The 17,575-nt window shown below is 38.7% G+C and overlaps 1 protein-coding gene across 1 annotated transcript in view; it reads right to left on the bottom strand.

Moving 5' to 3' along the window:
* Positions 1 to 17,575, bottom strand: part of dnajc1 (DnaJ (Hsp40) homolog, subfamily C, member 1) — an 85,969-nt gene that overhangs the window by 20,658 nt on the left and 47,736 nt on the right. The window contains exon 8 of the mRNA XM_006634383.3: positions 16,748 to 16,914. Within this exon, the coding sequence (XP_006634446.2) occupies positions 16,748 to 16,914 (167 nt within the window). The remainder of the gene's footprint in view (positions 1 to 16,747; positions 16,915 to 17,575) is intronic.

Genomic DNA, 17,575 nt, shown 5'->3' with positions numbered 1-17,575 from the left:
TAAATATGATGTTATTGCAAGAGATGTCGAATGTTAGGTTTCTTAAGAACGTAAGGGTTCAGCCCAGAAGAGGTCATTCCTCCTACCTGGCTGGTTTAGTAGTAGCAGCTAATCGAGCTGAGGATATCACCCAGCTGTTTCTTGAAAGAACGTCAGTACTCCAGCTTCAAAAACATGGAAGCACTTTTTTGCCACTTTGTGAAGTTGCCAATTTGTTTTGAAGATCAACTGCTGTTGCCTCCTAGCAACTTATATCACATGATAGCAAGTTTTAGACACTGGGAAAATGGGAGATTCAGCTTTTTTGGAACCTTTTATAGCCATTTCCCAATTTAAAGAGATCAATGACCATTCATTTACAGTCTTCAGAAAACTCCTACTTTAGCCATGATGATGCATTCTGCTATTGAATATCTTCTGTGCGTTACATCCTTTTATACATCAGGGAAATGGGAAAACCTTCCAGCGAACTTACAAAAAGTACAGTATTATTATATACCATTATTTTACTGGATTTTTTTAAAGGAATACTGGAAGACATGAATAATTGTAAACCTTGTGTTTTAAGCCAGGGTTGAGAAAACACATATGCACACTGTAAAACACTGCAGGGGAGGGCCCTATTATGTTTTTGTCTTTGGCTCCAAAGATTTTCAAAGTTGTCCAAACAAGATTTTTCATGTGCTTGTTAAGACAAGGGAAATCACGAACTGCAACATGTACCAAGACATGTTGGACAAACACCTGGTTTCCTCACGTTTGGCTCAAAATAGATATTCCAAGATGGCAACCATCCAAATCGACAAAGATGTGGCTTACTATGCACAAAATAAATGTCCATGACTGGCCATCTCAATCTCCAGACCTCAATCCACTTAAACACTCATGATTCAAACTCAAGACAGTAGTTCACAAGTGCAAATCGAAGGATCTGACGGACCTACAACAATTCTTTCTGGACCCTTCTCAGAAGTGCCAAAACCTCATTGCACACTACAGGCAGCATCTTGTCAATGTAACCCATGCCAGAAGTTTTATAAAATACTAAGTAAAGTGATGTAAATAAATTCAGTGAGTAGTGTTTTCTGGACTACATTTATGAAAATATGAACTTGTTTTGTACAAAGCTATTAGGATTACAGTGAAACATGTTGTTAATGTTTTCAGCAGGATATCCTATCTGTAATTCTTCGTTATATGTTTATTCCTTATTTCATTGGTGGTATGAAAACATCTGGAGGGCACAATATATAACCTGTTTTACATTTAATAAAGAACTTACACACAATTAACAGATTCCTTTTATTTCTTGATAAAGGATACAGCAAGGGCTTGCACCATCAGCCTTTGTCAGCTTACTTTAGAAAAAAAATTGAAAGATTTTGCTAGTATTTAGGTAGAAGAATAATAGTTGGTTTGCGGTGTACTTCTTGACAGAATCCAGAAGCACTAGGTCCTGATAAAAGTGTGTTCTGAGGTTGAAACAGGGCACAGGCCTGGACAGGCTGTGTGGTCTGTTTTCAGAACTAGAACTGAGAAAACAGTAGGGTCACCGAATCGCACCTTGAAACAAATTGAAGAACGTGTTGACCCAGCAGCAGAAGCAAGAGGAGGCTGTTAAATTGAAGACTTCGGCATCTCGCAGTAGCGCACCGAGGGGTGGCGTTACAAGAGAAGCAATAAAACACCCTCAATTAGAGCCACAAATATGCGCATTGTTAACAGCTGCTGACAGACACAACACATAATGGCAACCACAGAGAGAAAACCACACTTTGTGCACTTTCATTAAAAAGAAGCTTAAAACAGTAGGTTCTTCTAATGATGAAAGCTCTGAGACAGCCTCCCTGTTCCAGTTCTAATATTTTAATAGTATTATGTTATTTAAGAGTATTGTTCTAGCACTTGGCCAGATATTTTCTGATTTCACATACCTCACGATTAACACTAATCGTGGACAAGCTGATGTTATTTCATGTCTGCAAGTCTAGAAGTGTAGCTAATCCTAGTCCGTATTAACAGCTCAGAGAGGTTCATTAAAAATTCATCACATTTTAAAAATGTGTCTTTTATTTTGGCCTTATATAGTGTCTAGCTGGTTGGATGAGAAGTCTGTTTTTGGTATAGACTCCAGAGGTTTTTCACCTAGCAATAAACAAGTATGAAACATATTGAAAAATAAACTTAAGATCTAAGGTGAGTACTGCCGCACTTTGTGATGAAAGTACTATCATGAAGGATGAATCCAAAAAGTCAGAAAGAATTGCATTTGCAACTTGGTTTCTTGAACTAGACTTTCAGATGCTAATTCTCAAAATTACATTTTTGATCCACTTGATTTTCCAAATGTCTTGTCAGTACAAGCTTGTACTTTCCTAAGTAAGAAAAAACACTTATGCCTCATTTTTAAAGCTCTCATTGTACACTCTTATAGATTAATAATTGTGGTATTTATTAACAGCTGAACTATTAATCTTGGATTCAGAGAGAAGGTTGAATTTATTTTACATGTTGTCCATGAGAAAGAGCTATTTGCTGTGACTAATCAGCTGAAGACGCAAGAACACATTTCAGAGCATTCTAATAGCAAAAATCATGGAAAAACAATGTTTTATGCTGGAGTAACTAATTTCCTACAATCTGCTGGCAAGCGTGTGATGCCACAGAGTGCAGAGCAGAGTGAGTCACCTCTCAGTGCCATCCTGCCAGGCTGCTCCTGAGATACACTTTGAAGTTAATGGGAGTTTACTCCAGTAATCCCAAGGGGTGTCTGAACATGCGTTTTTTTATCCTTTTAGTTTATTTTCAAAAAGTGTTGGAACCTAGGGCACTCTGTTTCCCTCACAGGGGTATTTCAGTATACGTACTCACTCACTCACATACCAATCAGTCACTGTGTGCTTATCCAGCTTATCATCATGCAGAGCAGAAAAGGGAGCCACTGCAAATCCATGGTGTTCACTTTAAAAAAAAACAACAAGCTGGAGAAATACATACAGGTTAGCCTTTAAACCCTCCGAACAACACATGTGCTTTCAATGTAGAAAGACACTCCAGCTTGGGAGAACTTCCAAAGAGGGATTTTTTGTTAAAGCTGCCACCTTTTTTGACAACTAAACCTCCAAAAAGATCTTGGGAGTATGTCCTAAATATATATACACTTTGGTATTTATAAATATATTTTAAGCATGCTAACAGTCTTTTTTTCCCCTTAATTTTATTCATGTTTCCCCCAAATTACCCACATGTCAGCAGAAATAAGCCTTTGAATGCAACCATGTTCCTTGGGGACTGGATAATTAGGAACCACTTCAAAACAGAGTGACTGGCCTCATCATGCAAAGTCTGAAAAACGCACCAGTTGTTCAATGATGTAGTCTGACAGATGCCTCAGTTTGTTGAGCAACAAACTGTTTACAGGCCAACACTGAGACACTTTCACACAGCAGTTGCTTTTGAAAGTCATCTTTCTTCCTGTTTAAATTTCTTTGCTGTTGTGTAGAATATGTCCAGGTAATTACTACCACCTTACCACTGCCAAACAATTTCAAGAATCTGATGTACTGTAGACCTATTTGACCTCACTTAAGTCTGCATACATAACCCTTAAGTGGACAACTGAGAAAGAAATGGAAATAATCTACAGCTGTCCCACTCTCCATTTACACTCATGGTACAAACACCAGCTTTCCTTATGAAAGCTGCCCTCAGGCCCTGCATATTGGTCTAGGATACCAGATACTGATGAACCTGTGCCAGCTTAATTTTGTGTTATGTTACATTTGCAGGCTTTCTACTTAATGCTGCTTGTCTTTATAATTCTTGGCTACACACACATTAATATGCAAATGTGGAACACACAACACACTCTATGTCTTCTGTAGCCGTTAGGTGTTGGGCATATGAAATCAAAACACCAGAACTGAAACTGCTGCCAAACTGTCAAAACAGACAGCATGTGGAATGTTTAATTTTACTGATGAGTGTAATGCACAACACATGCGTTTCATTTACAAGGAAAACACAGTACCAGACAGTAGACATTAGGGGACTTTTTACAAGTTTGAATTATACCCTCCTCAAAAAACAGATGCAACAGAGGATCAATGATATCCAATGGTTTTTCAGTTCTTCACGCTAGTCCATTCCATATTCAATGAAAAGACGCTAATTCTCCAGAATTTCAACCTCCAACAAGATATTGATTCTAAAGAAACTTCTAAATTGTGGCCACCATTTACCTCTAGGGTTTGAAATTTGTAAAGGAGTACAAAAAATGAACCAAAATCTCAAAAAGCAAATTGCAATCCAATCTTGGGACTGTAACAAATCCGGGCAATGGTACAATGGACGAAACCGACGACGATTTCTGCAGACATACATCAAAGATGTACCAAACACCAGCTTTCATGCCTAGCGCATGTATGGAAAACCGTCTTGTAAACAGAGGCTTTCAGCACCTGTTGGCTTCTAGAGTCTAGAAAAGCACAACCTGTTTTATGTGCTAGCTTACAGAATAAAGTAGCAACTGACTGGCCAGCCAGTCGACGCCAAATTGGGAATTTTATTCGGAGATCAAATAGTTTGTTTTGCCGATGAGCTGCGTTGCTGGATGACTGTTGACACAGAGGAACAAGTAAAGTTTACTTCCACGCTGAAAAGCAGAAAGGAAAGAACAGACGACAAGGCTGCTTGAGGTATACACAAGACAGGGAGGAAGAGGAAGAAGAGGCATCTTGAGAAAGGCTGTGGGGTTTGTTTTCTGTTATTTTCTCTGCATCGGGTATAAAAACCAAACGTTTCTATACTGATTGCACTCTCCATGTGTTTCTTTTCAAGAGACCCACCTACCAAAGGAGGCTTATTAGCACACCCCCGGCAGTGTCACTAGTTTAATTGGTATCTAAATTGCCTGCACGCATGTGTCCTGTGATGAACTGAAGGCCCAACCAGCATCTGACAGGACAGGATCCAGGTCGCAACAAACCTAGCCAAGAACACACAACGTCCTAATGATGGATAGTTTAGAAAAGGTGAATTTATTTAATTATACTAGAAGATAAGTATAAAGTCACATTAAAAAGCTTGTTGTGGCATTCAAGTACAACACAATGCACTCTAACCTATTCACAGCATAATCATTATTTTAATAGACTGCTTTTCTAATGCAACAATATTAAATGATTTACCCACAAAGGATTTATAAAAAAAGAACCCATTTAACTTTTATATTTTTATTTAATTCAGAAAATATCAGAAAGCTCTGAACATTTAATCTTAATTTTTTTAAAAAGGTATTTTTTTTTCTTTTAGAAATTATCCATTGTATAGGTTTTAGAGAATTTAAAATTGAAGTGCATAAACTAAAAGTCTGAAAACAGTTTGTTCACAAGGTTTAAGTACACAGTACAGCATATAGTTTACATACAGACATGTAGGTTATACTTAATGAGGAACTAACCCATGACCTTTAACCTTTTCCTATGGTATTTATTCTTTCCCTGAAGAGCTTTTGACTGAAATGTGTCAGTTGTGCTTTCTGATATTTTAATGAAAGAATGGCAGTTTCCTGGTTTTAATACAAAACCTGTGTGGAGTAAGACTTCATTTGAATGGGAACTGCAGTCTTATTTTTCCCCCTCATTAAAAAAACCTTTAGTGTAGCCGGCTTGGTACACCAATTTCAGAAAAGTTTTTCCAGATACGTTTTGTTTTGTAGTGCTGGTACCTCCATTTTCAGATTTTGATATTATAATATATTAAAAACACAATATTATAATATTTAGAAATACTGTATTACATTAGTAAACTAGCAAATTAAAGCTAAAGAGAGCAGTGGTTCACAGCTAATTCCCTCACTGTTTAGACTCTTATCCTCCCTTCAGATTGACCACTGTACTTGTCATTCCAATTGATTTACAGATGGAACGCACACGCACCGATATGTAAATCGATAAACTGCTCTGTAATCGTTTCAGCCTTAATGTGACCATCATATCATGCGGACACCCTTCACAGGCTTGATCAAATGCTGGAACTGCGTCTTATCCAGCCTGGCTCGCTGCAGACAGCTATGCTTTGTGAGGTACGCGAATCCCTCTTTTCCTCCACATATTACCAAAACCGCCGAGTTGCGCACTGGGATACCGAGCTTGCGAAAATTGCAGAAGGTGTTATGTTTCTGATTCCATTTTGTTACCCCCACCACCTTCTCCTCATTTAGGTGGCGGGGAGCTGCCGCCTTCCTCCAGCTCTCGCTGCAGGAGGTCTGCAGCACGGCGCGCTGCGGAGTGACAGCAGGCCAGAGAAAGGGAGCAGCTGCGGGGAACAATGCGTTTTTACAGCCCCTCCCTCCCGCCGCCCCCGAGATCAGTACAGCGGTGAGGTCACAGGTGTGCCGTCTTTCCGCCGCTATGTTAAATAAATGTGCACCCTGGATGAGTTATTTCTATTGGCCGTGTTATTCCGGACATACCTGAGGAGCACAACGGAGCGCTGAAACAAAAACAGGATCATTGTGGTCAACGCTTTTCTAATTTAAGCAATTAAAAAAGGACTAGGAAAGTAAGGGTTCTGCTCTTTAAACGGACAGGATGACGGACAAGAAGGGGCAGTTTAAAAAAAAATTATTGTAGTTTTATTGACCCTGCAGTTCAGTCGTATTTTTGCAATTTTATTTTTAATGCTTTTCAGAACACCTGCTATATCTAGAACAAAGCTTTTGTTTTAAAAAAAAGGCAGTTTGGCCTTTTCCTGTACACTCAAATCACAGTCATCCTAGCAGTCTCTCTCAACAGGGCAACATTAAAGCTTCATTCAGCAGAAACAAGTGACATATTGTGATGTATTTTATATAGTACTACCTGCAGTGTCATCTTCCAGTACAAGCACATAAGGTTTGTTTACAAAATTGCATCTCCAACTACTCTGTTTGAAATGTTTAAAATATTTAGAACATTTCTAATACATTACCACAAAAAAAACATACAAGACAATATTGCATAAATACTTCTGCTGAATTAATAGACTACTCATGGAACAAATAAAGCGGACAAATGTAAAAAAGGTAAATTTGTTAAATGTATTAATTAGCAGTTGTTGGCTTTTCTTTATACTGTAGCTTAATATAGTGACAATGCTACAATTAATATACTAGTTGAACACCAACACAGTCTCAAAGAGCAATACTTACAGTGGATCTGGTTATTTTGTTACAAATAACAGCTACATATCTGGAAATCACTCATTCTCAGCCACTGGTCGTATTATCTCAAGACAGAACACACCGTTCTAAGTTTAGTACTCAGTAACAGACTGAACATGCTAAACCCTCATCTAATAATCACACTAATGGAAGCGCAAGGAAGTACAAAAGACCTCATTCTCAGATACAGCTGAGGCAATGTAAGGAGCCTGCACAGGGATATTTCAGTTTGGAGGCAAGTTCAGCATTGAAATGCCCCTCTGTTCAGGAGCCCAAGCCATTCCACAATAACACAGAGCACATCTTGACCAGCAAGAGCAAGAAGGAATGGCAGACATTGCGATAGAAGAGCAGTACAAGACTACCGACTGTTCCAGAAATGTGATGATCTCCAATTTATAGGCGCAAAGGCCAACATTTTAATTTGACCTCTGTGTTAATACACTTTAACAATCTTTTGACAGTACTTTTTATTCCCAGCTTCACACATATAGGAAAGGATCGGGGGGAGCCAGAGTTTATCCCGGCAAGCAACAGGCGCAGGGTGGGGTTCACCCTGGACTGGACGCAAATCCGCCGCAGGGCTCACACAGACACAAACGACACGCCATCGAGACACCGCTTCCTGAAAGAGGCGCCATCGAGTCACTGTGGCAGAGGAAGTCATCCACAGACTGTAGCTTGTTTATTATAAATGTATTTAAAAAGAAAACACTGTTGCTGTTAATCACAACAAGTGGAGTTCAGCAGCAACCTGATGCTCCAGCCCAGACCATAACCACACTGACCTTGCAACTCGCAGCGTTTCCTGGCCTGCCCGATCGGAACGAAGGGCTGACAAAATGTTTTTGCAATTCCTAACCTGGCAAGATGGTATAATCTCCGAACACCTCAGACATCAAGGACAGTACACGAACTCAGTCTAGCCTAGAACATCATGGCTTCAGCAGCGTGAAACGCTGCTCTTTTGGGGAGCGGTTCCTTTCTCTGTTTTCATGAAGTGACTCATTGCTTATGCAAGAGTCCGATTCACCCGACTCATGGTCTGTCATCAATCAAAATGACTCCAAAAAGATTTAATCGACATCTAAATTTGTATACTTTACTTTGCTAAAACCATTCATGAATAGTCATTTGTTTTTTTCTATGCTTAGCATAATACCTAAGTAGTTCATTTCCCATAGAAGTAAATAAAAGATCAAACATTACTTCTAAATGCCCTGTGCATGGTATCGATAAAGTCTAGTGTTTTTATTGAAGATTAAATTTGCAGTCCAGGGGTAAAAGTTTTACATTTTACTCATTTTGTAGATCAATAGGTTAAGTGTTTCCTCCTTTCAACAGTTTCAGAGGGTAGAAATTCATCGATTTTAAATAAAGCAAGTTTAAATAGGCTTACATTGGCTGTTTAATGATGCATGCTTGTACACATTGAGAAGGTAATTGTTACTCATTATTAATTAATTTCTGAAAGTACTGCTTGATGAACAGGGGGGAAAGGACAGGGCATCGCTGAATGCAGCATCTATGAAAGGGAATTACCTTTGTAAGTGGAAATGAAAGGTGAGTGTGAAGCTTTGGTAGACTCGTTTAGAAGAGGCTGTTCTGAATGTTAATCAGTTGATTGTTTTCCCTGGGCAAAGTCAACAAGAAAGCACAGAAAGACATCAAACTGATCGCATCCCTTGAATAGAAATGATTCTTCATTCACCCTCTTCTCATTCCACGCAGATTTTCTTGAAAAAGCAAGATGTGAAGAGCACCATTCAATTTGTATTTACATATACTGTAATACCTGATAGAAAAAAAAGCAATAGTAACAGTAAACACAGTACAGCAGAGCAAAAAAAAGCAAAACAAGAAAATAGTTTCTACAAAATAATTCAGGTACTTAGCCAATTAAATATCATCTCACACTACAAAAGCCAGAGCCATCAAAACAGTTTAAAGGCCTGAAAAGACATTAGTGCACGTTCAGGCCAGGAAATTCCCATAAACCTTGCGAAGGGATAAAGTTTATGAGGTACATCTGTTAAGGCTAAGAGAAGGTCCTGTTTTGAAAATAACTGTGAACCAATTTTCATTTAAAACAATTAATTCTGTTCAGTTCATCAATACATTCATTTTTGTGCTTCAGTACTGAAGAAAGTGATTATTTTTCCTTGTCTTCTTCCATGAGTTTTTATTCAACTTCCTTTCTCAATATTTTATTGAAGCATCATTCACCTTCTAAAATTTTACATTCTGGGTATTGAATTGAAAACATGGAGAGCATTTATGAAGAACTAGCATTCTGGAAGTATTCAGAACTTTGTCATTTACATTTTGGAATCTAAATTTCAAAGAAAGGCTAATAAGTGATACCAAGTCATTTCTTGTGCATCCTAATGTAGCATGTGCATACTACATTAGGGCACAGACCCTGCAAAAGGTACTGCAAAAAAACTTGTCTATAATTATTCAAAAATTTGCTTGCTGTTCCTTATTTTAGGGATAGGTTTTTTTTTCCCCTCACCTTCTCTGAGAGGTGTGGAGTGAATAAGGTTAACATTAGTATATTGCGCATTTGAAAACATATTTATTCTTAACAAATAAGAACAGAATTGTTATAGGGAGATCAGCAGAAAGCACCTTTAAATCTGACGCCTTCTTTTGCAAAGACTGACAGGACTAGGGATTAGCAGAGCTGGCGCTGAGTCAAAGACGTGGAATTCCTGCTACACCACCAATTGCTAGTATCCAATCACTTGGTTAAAATACTGCTGTTCCAATATTAGCAGACAGGCTACATTTATAAAGCATTAATTTGCAGTACTGGCTCAAGAACGCAGGTTTTCCTTTAGCACTCTATGACTTGTGGTACCTAAAACCTACAGATATGTTTTAAGGAGCAACCATTTTCAAGTTTCCTATTCACAAAGGCTTAGCTCCCGAACTACAGCTACAAACAGGGATTTGGCCAGGGCACATGAGGTCAGACCTCTTATTTTTACTCACTTTCTCATTAATCAAGCACAATTAAAGTCAGAACGTGTCTCCATGAAACAATAGGGCCTCGATGCTTTGAGTTCCTGGGGGCTCCTCTTCTACAGATAGAGGAGAATCATTAACATCTCTAAGGCAGATGGGGAAATCAATTGTCAAGACCTATTCTAATGAACTAAACAGTGGCAGGTCTAAATGACTCCCACTTGTAAACATACAAGCATCTGACCATTCTGTTTCAACTGATTTCTGTGATGATAAAGCAGGGGGAAGGGGAACTCTGACAATTATCCAAACAAAAACGAACAGAAAGAACACATGCCAACCAGTCTGAAATATTTAGACCTGGGACCATTTACTGATTATAACAGTCCCGTTCTGTGGGTAATGAAAGGGATGTCTGTTATGGAATGGCTGTGAATGACAGTACTATCTCCCCCATAATCTAGAAAGGAATGGTGATATACGTTAAACATTTGAAAACAAGCATTTAATAGCAAGATTTTCCTTTATTTGGAACCAATCTTTCAATCCACATACATTTTTTGAGGGACTGCGATTATAAATTTATTACAAACTAGATTTATCATATTTTGGAAGAGAATGAGCACTAGGCCAGACTGTGCCCACTTATCTTTTTACCAGCTCATTTTGTCAATCCACATGCTTCATGAAATTGAAACATGCTCCTTAACGTGGTTTGGTTTTAACAGATTAGAAAAGTTTGCAGTCTTTACAGTCCTCCCTTTAACTTAATAACTACAGCATTAACACTTTCACATCTATCAAAGAGATGTGCTAACACATGTTATTCATTATAAGGAGTATTGCCCTGCAGGCTTAAGGTTAGTTTAGATTACACCTAAAAGATCTTGACGCCATCTGCATTTGCTTAGACTGTTGCAAACTGTTTTTCTTGGCCTATTGGCTTCAAATGCTATGCTTCTTTAAAATACTATACATCTGTGTGCCAGTACTGGTTCCTGGGAGCTCCAGGCTTTGGCAAAGTTCAGAAAAATTTTAACAGCCTGACCCACAGTCCAAAGAGATAATAGCTGCAATAAGACATATGCGAGAGTAATTCTGCAAATTGATGATGTAAATTGAAGTAATGAGGCAAACAGGTCTGGCATCAGTCACTACTTGAATACTGAACTACGTGCTTCAAAGATCCTTAGTCCCCACTCACAGCTGAAGAAGTCTGACTGACAGAGTAAGAAAAATGGCTACAGCTACAAAAGATGCTTGGAAAGTCTCCACTACCACACAGGAGTGTTGGACCCAGCAGGGGCACTGTCATTTCTTTCAGGTGAGCTAGGAATCAGAGTTATCATTTGTCCCCCCATCTCCCTTGTTTTTTAGGTCTATCAGAGATGAAAGCAAGAATGTCAGAGAGAAATTGTATAGTAGCATGCTGAAATGTACCATATGAGAATTATATCAGAATTAACACCAACTTATCCAGATTTTTGGTCCAACTTCTGATCCAGTTTTCGTACTTTTGTACTCAGTTACAAACAGCCAGTCTAGGAGGATGGAAATACTCATGTGTAACTAGAACCACTTAAGCATGCTAAACATATCTTAAGCTGCAAAGAGACATTTTGATTTTTGACCCTCAGGACTAGAGGTGGGATCCTCTTATCTACAGTGATTTTAAATATTAGAGAAGAGGATGAAAATGTCCAGTGATGCAGATTTCCAGTACGGGGTTACCCTGGGACAGGTCTAATAACACCCAGAGGCAATAAACACACAATGTCATCTTCTTAAGGGAAATCATGCCAGACATCCTCAATTTTTCCACCACCATGAATTAAACATACATGTTTATGCAATGTTTTAATTTGTAGAAAAAGATTTTAGCATCATTGTGACAAGTGTGGAGTAAGTGCAAAAGAACATATAGATTGAGCATCAACAAAAAAAACTTGTAACTCTACTTATACAGTACATGTATATTTTGGAAAAAATAATTTTGGATGTTAATCGCACGATTTTGACACTATTTTGAATAAGCAGCAATAACTAACAGGGATACACTCGAGTGATGCATAACCATTATAGGGGAATGCTACGTTCACTCCTTCAAATAGACTCAAAACCTTCTTCTTCAGAAAAGCCTTTACTTAACTGGTTCCATTCTTCACCCCTCTGCTCTTCTTAATATCACCTTCCACGGTCTCCTCTATTGTTATTGTTGTATTGTTGTAATTATAATTGTGTCCTGTCTTGTGAAATTTTCTTATTTATTGTTGTAATCTTCTTATTTATTGTTATTGTCATCCTGTAAAGCGCTTTGAGAAGCCACCTTTAAAGGCGCTATATAAAATAAAGTTTATTATTATTATTATTATTATTCATATTTCAGCATTGGTTAGTGCATTTCAAACCACAATAAAAGTAAACTGTACACAGTAACTTCTAAAGCCTCCAATTGACATCACAAAATAGTGCAATTTCCAGGAATGCACAGTGCCATATTCTTCCGGTGAGACAAAGTGGCCCTATTACACTGCAAACAAGCAGGCTTGTGAATACATCTTTTAATCCAATAGAAATATTGCTTTCGATTCCGAGATGGGTTTGCCGATAAATACAACTTGCTTCTTAACTCTGCATGCAGATGACGTTGGAAACATATCTGCAGTGAAATGTCTGCTGCACAACCTTATTTGCTCATACATCACATTACATTAGTCATTACAGTGACTAGTGAGCAGGAAGGGCCGCATCATGTTGCAATTCAAGGGAACTCTGGCTGTCGTCCATGGTGAGACCAGGGGTTTGCAATGACATGGAGACTTACAGTATTTTCACAAAATTCACACTTTAATGCTTAATTTAATTTTATATATTTTTTTTCTATAACATCAATGAATTTATTTTGTTACCAAGGTTTAATAACCTGTCTGAAAAATTGGGACTGTAGTTACCAGTTGTGAGAGAATTGACAAACAGCTGATGAGGAGATTTAATCTGTTGAATGTCCAGCTTGGTAAAAAAATCAATAAGTACCCAGAAAGCAACAAATAAGCACCAGTTGTCCTGAGAACAAGGTCTTTGACTCCCTCGCGATCAACCCTGTTAATGACCAGGGTTGCTGTGAACCAGCAGAATGAATTTACCTTCGTAATGTCTGTTGAATAAAAATGCACTCAATGCACTTGATACCAAAGAGTGATAATTTTGTTAGAAATACATTTGTGAATTATTTATCATTTCAGGAATGTCACTCATTGCAAGGGCGTCTGTACACATTCTGGCCCTATGAAAACATAGCATTCATATGTCCTACAACTCATCTAAAAGAAACAGGAACTTGGGATGATCAGTGCTAGAATGTCACAACCGTCTGGTGCAAGTTATGCCAGTATCTACCCAGCAGCTAATCCTTGTGTGTAAACCTGTTAGGATAACTAACAGTTAGCTGTCCACAGTTAGGTCAGATTAGTAATAGTCCTCATCCTGGTCGCTCTTGTTGCTACAGCAAGACAGCAGGATGAAATTGACAAAGCTAAAGCCGTAATTACAGCAATACAGATTACCAGCAAAAGAAACTGGCCAATTAGGGATAGAACTCTCTAAAGACCTCTGGCAGACTACAGTTGGCCTTATCATGGCCGAATCCTTACTCATCCACATTGCATGGCAGGACTTGTCACAAAATGGAGGTATCCTTTATCACAGAAGATGAGATTATATCATTTACTGCAATTTGTACAGATATAAAAAGGGGCAAGAACGAGAGAAAAGAATATTGCAAATGTGACTAAAACAGACAAGGGTTTTCAGTACTAAATCAGTAAAAAATGAAGCAGTGTTACAGTAAGAAGTTAAAGATATGTCATTTGAAATTTAACTAATTGTCCTAAAAAAATTGTAGGCTATTATGTATAGAATGATAACATAACTCTTCCTGCCCTTACTCAAGGATAGGTCTAATGTCTTTTTACTGAAAAACTTCTAATACTGTATAACAACAGTACACAAACTGACAAGGCCAACTTATATAATTACAAACCAATAACGTTTGTGTCTGTTACATGGAATTTTCTGGTGGCGATAATTACAACGAAACTAGAGGATCATCTGAATAATAACAACACTCCAGGTGATTGTGTACACAAAATTATAAAAATAACTCTTGCTTAATTTGTTAGCTCCTTGAAGACTTAACAATACTGAAGTACATCCTTTCAGATAACTTTAACTTGTCTACTACACTCAAAACGTCAAGTCTTTTATAACGTGTAGAACCCTTACTTGGCATACATTGGTCCCTCCTACATTTATCATGCCTATGTCTGTCCCCTGAGGTCATATTATTCTGTATCTGTAAAAAAAACAAACATGTACTTGTGCTGAGCCACCTTTTTGTCTCTCTCTCTCTTTTGTGTGTCTCTTTTTTTGTTATAGGTATATTTTGTATACCTGTTGTTATGCAAGAAGATCAGTAAATGAACAGTTTAAAAAATAATATGCAAACTCTTCCTTCTGTGACTGACTTTATCCTTTGCCACCTCTCTCCGGCCACTTGTTGAATATTCAGCTGCCATGGAGCCCCTTGATCACTCCGTTCTCCTCTCCCCTCCTTCTCACTTGGGAATTCTGGATACTGCCCCCGTCTCCTTCTCTTCATGTCTCTACCAACTGCTCCTTCCGGTTTCCGGATGCAGCCTGCTCTCTTAACCTCTCTCTCCTATTATCTCAAGATCAACCTTCCAGGAGCTGACATGCACACCATTCCTCCTCCTTCCTTCCTCCTCCTCCTCCTATGACCTCTCCACTTTCACTTTCCTTAGTTTTCCTCTCCCCTTTTCTTTCTAATCCAGAACCTTGACGCCGTGCTCGATCCCCCCCCACTTCTCCTGCCGGCACCCTGTCTGTAGAGCTTCACCACTCCTCAGGTTCTAGCTCCACCTGAATCTATCCATTTGAGACACATCTGGCCAGACTCACCTACAGCAAAGCATACCTGGCAGAACCTACCTCCATTTACAATAAGCCCTCTCCGGTCTCTGCAGCTGCTCTCCAGTATCTTTGGCTGCGACTGCCTTGGTCTTAGATACAGCTCTTCTGCTTACACTTTCCAAACGCTTCTTATTCTTGCTTGGATCCAGTTCAAGGGCCCTGCTTTCTTCACTGCTCTTTACCTCCCGTACACCCCAAAACCTCAGGTCCTGACATCCCTATATCCCTTCTTGTCCTCTCTGCTGCCCCACGACAGTCCGATTTCCTAACCTGGTGACTCGGGTTGGCAGAACTAAAAATCCAACTTGACACCCATCGCTGCCTCCTGATGCAGATCACAGAGTCTACATTCTGTCCCTGCCACGTATCGTTCTTGGACAACTGTACTGATGCTCTTCCACCCGTCCTCTAACTCCTTCATCCAATTCAGGCACGTGGGAGAGCCAGAAACTATGCCAGCTGTTCCATTTTACAAGAATTAAATCGCACCAAACCTGCACTACGTTTTGTACGAAACTTTAATCCTATTATTTGCCAATATGGTTTCAGTCATAGTTCTGACACACTTACATTGTTTTTTCTTATTGCCACTGTAAGACGTCAGCAACAACGGAATAATAAAAAATTCCAGTGCCGTTCCATTGTGTAACCCAAGCAAGTCTTGTTATGGGTCGACCTGAACAACTGTTCATCTGCTACCTACTGTTCTTCTCCTATAATTAATGAGGATTCAGATGCCAATTGGCATCACTAAATTGTGCGTGTGTGTATGCACCGTGATAGACTGCTCTCCTGTCCAGGGTGTCGAGCCCATTTGTACCCAGTGTTTTCAGGACAGGCTACAGGTTTCCACAACTCTCATCAGGTATAAGTCATGTTCTGATATGGATTGAAATGGAATTCTTATTCACAGAAAGACTGACAATGACAGTACAAACTGCCCAAGGGGTAGAATAGAAGGAAACGTCTTTACAATGGTTTTGGGAATGTTAACTGAAAGATATTGCATTAAACAGCAGTGAAGCAGTTAAGAGAAGAAATAAAGACTCTTTGCTGCTGTATGTATATTCTATAATGTCATTGACTGTAAATGCATAGTGCCAAATGCTACTTGGAACACACAAACCAATATTTTTAATGACGCATTGTTATCCTCTATTTCTATCCTTTATACTCATTAAAAATATTAAACAGTCTGTTGTTAATTAGAAAATGGGGTTGCTTATTTTCAGTTATTAAAAGGAAGAGCAATAATAAGAACTCCCGTCTCTTCATTAGCTTTTGATTCTTATACACTGTATTCGCTCAGTTTGTGTCTCAAACAACACAGCCAACAGGAATAGCTGAACTCAAACATGAAAACAGAGTCCAAAGGCCTTATAAAATTATCCTGAAAGCAGGTACAACGTGAAATATTTATGAGTATTTCACAATGAGTTATGCTTCATTACACACCTTTAAAAGAGACTGCCTCATGGAGTATTTGACATTTTTGATATAACAGGTACAATGGGAAAACGTTAGAAATTCAGACCTTTAATAGCCTGTCAACAGATAAGATAGAAAAAGGAAATGAACATATACCTTCTTCTTTGGCATCTTTCTTTCTTCGAGCCAGTCATCCATCTGGTCTTCAATTTCCTCAATACTGACATCCTGATCATAAGATGGCACACAGGTGTTTTCCCTGGAATCTGGGATGTACACCGGAAACTCAGATTTGGGCTTCTTCACCTTCGGTTTCTTTTCTTCTGCAAATTGGAAAAAAAAAAGCCAAATAAAAGAGTCACTTTTTAAATCACCTTTTTTAGGGAGCACTTACAGATTTTTAATATCTGAAAGCTCACAGAAACAGTTTCTGAAATATTCCACATTTCAATAAAAAAAGGACAAAGGCATACCGAAGGAAATAACTTCAGTTTTAAATGGTTCGTTCATGTAAGCAGTTTAAGAAAAGCAACCTACAAGACTGGATGCACAACTGTGTACTTTCTGGGAGATTTCCATGCTGTCCGAGAGCACAACGCACTGCCAGGACAGCCAGTATGTACCTGTAGCCTGATTCTCCCACAACTTTCATATCCCTGAAGGGAAATTGCAAGGGACTCTCAAATTAATTGTATACAGGACATCACAACTACTTTTAGTTTAGGCAACAAATGCAAAACCTGTGCTCAGTAACCTTAAAGTCGGAGGACAAAAAATGAAATGCATACCACAGTGAGCAACGGTTTAATACTATTAACCACATGGCAGCAGCACATTACCAGCTGAGGTTGAGGGTTTTTATGCACTTTATATACACACTGTAGGCACTCTGATAAAATTGTCTTTATTCGATCGTGCACCGCAAACAAAGAAATTGAAACAGCTGCTGGCAGGCCTCCCCCAAAAAACTGCAGGCCAGAGCAC

Source organism: Lepisosteus oculatus, chromosome 6 (genome assembly GCF_040954835.1).
Source record: "Lepisosteus oculatus isolate fLepOcu1 chromosome 6, fLepOcu1.hap2, whole genome shotgun sequence".
Classification (NCBI taxonomy): domain Eukaryota; kingdom Metazoa; phylum Chordata; class Actinopteri; order Semionotiformes; family Lepisosteidae; genus Lepisosteus; species Lepisosteus oculatus.
Note: the sequence above shows the minus strand (reverse complement) of the source record. Positions and strands in the feature narration are given on the sequence as shown.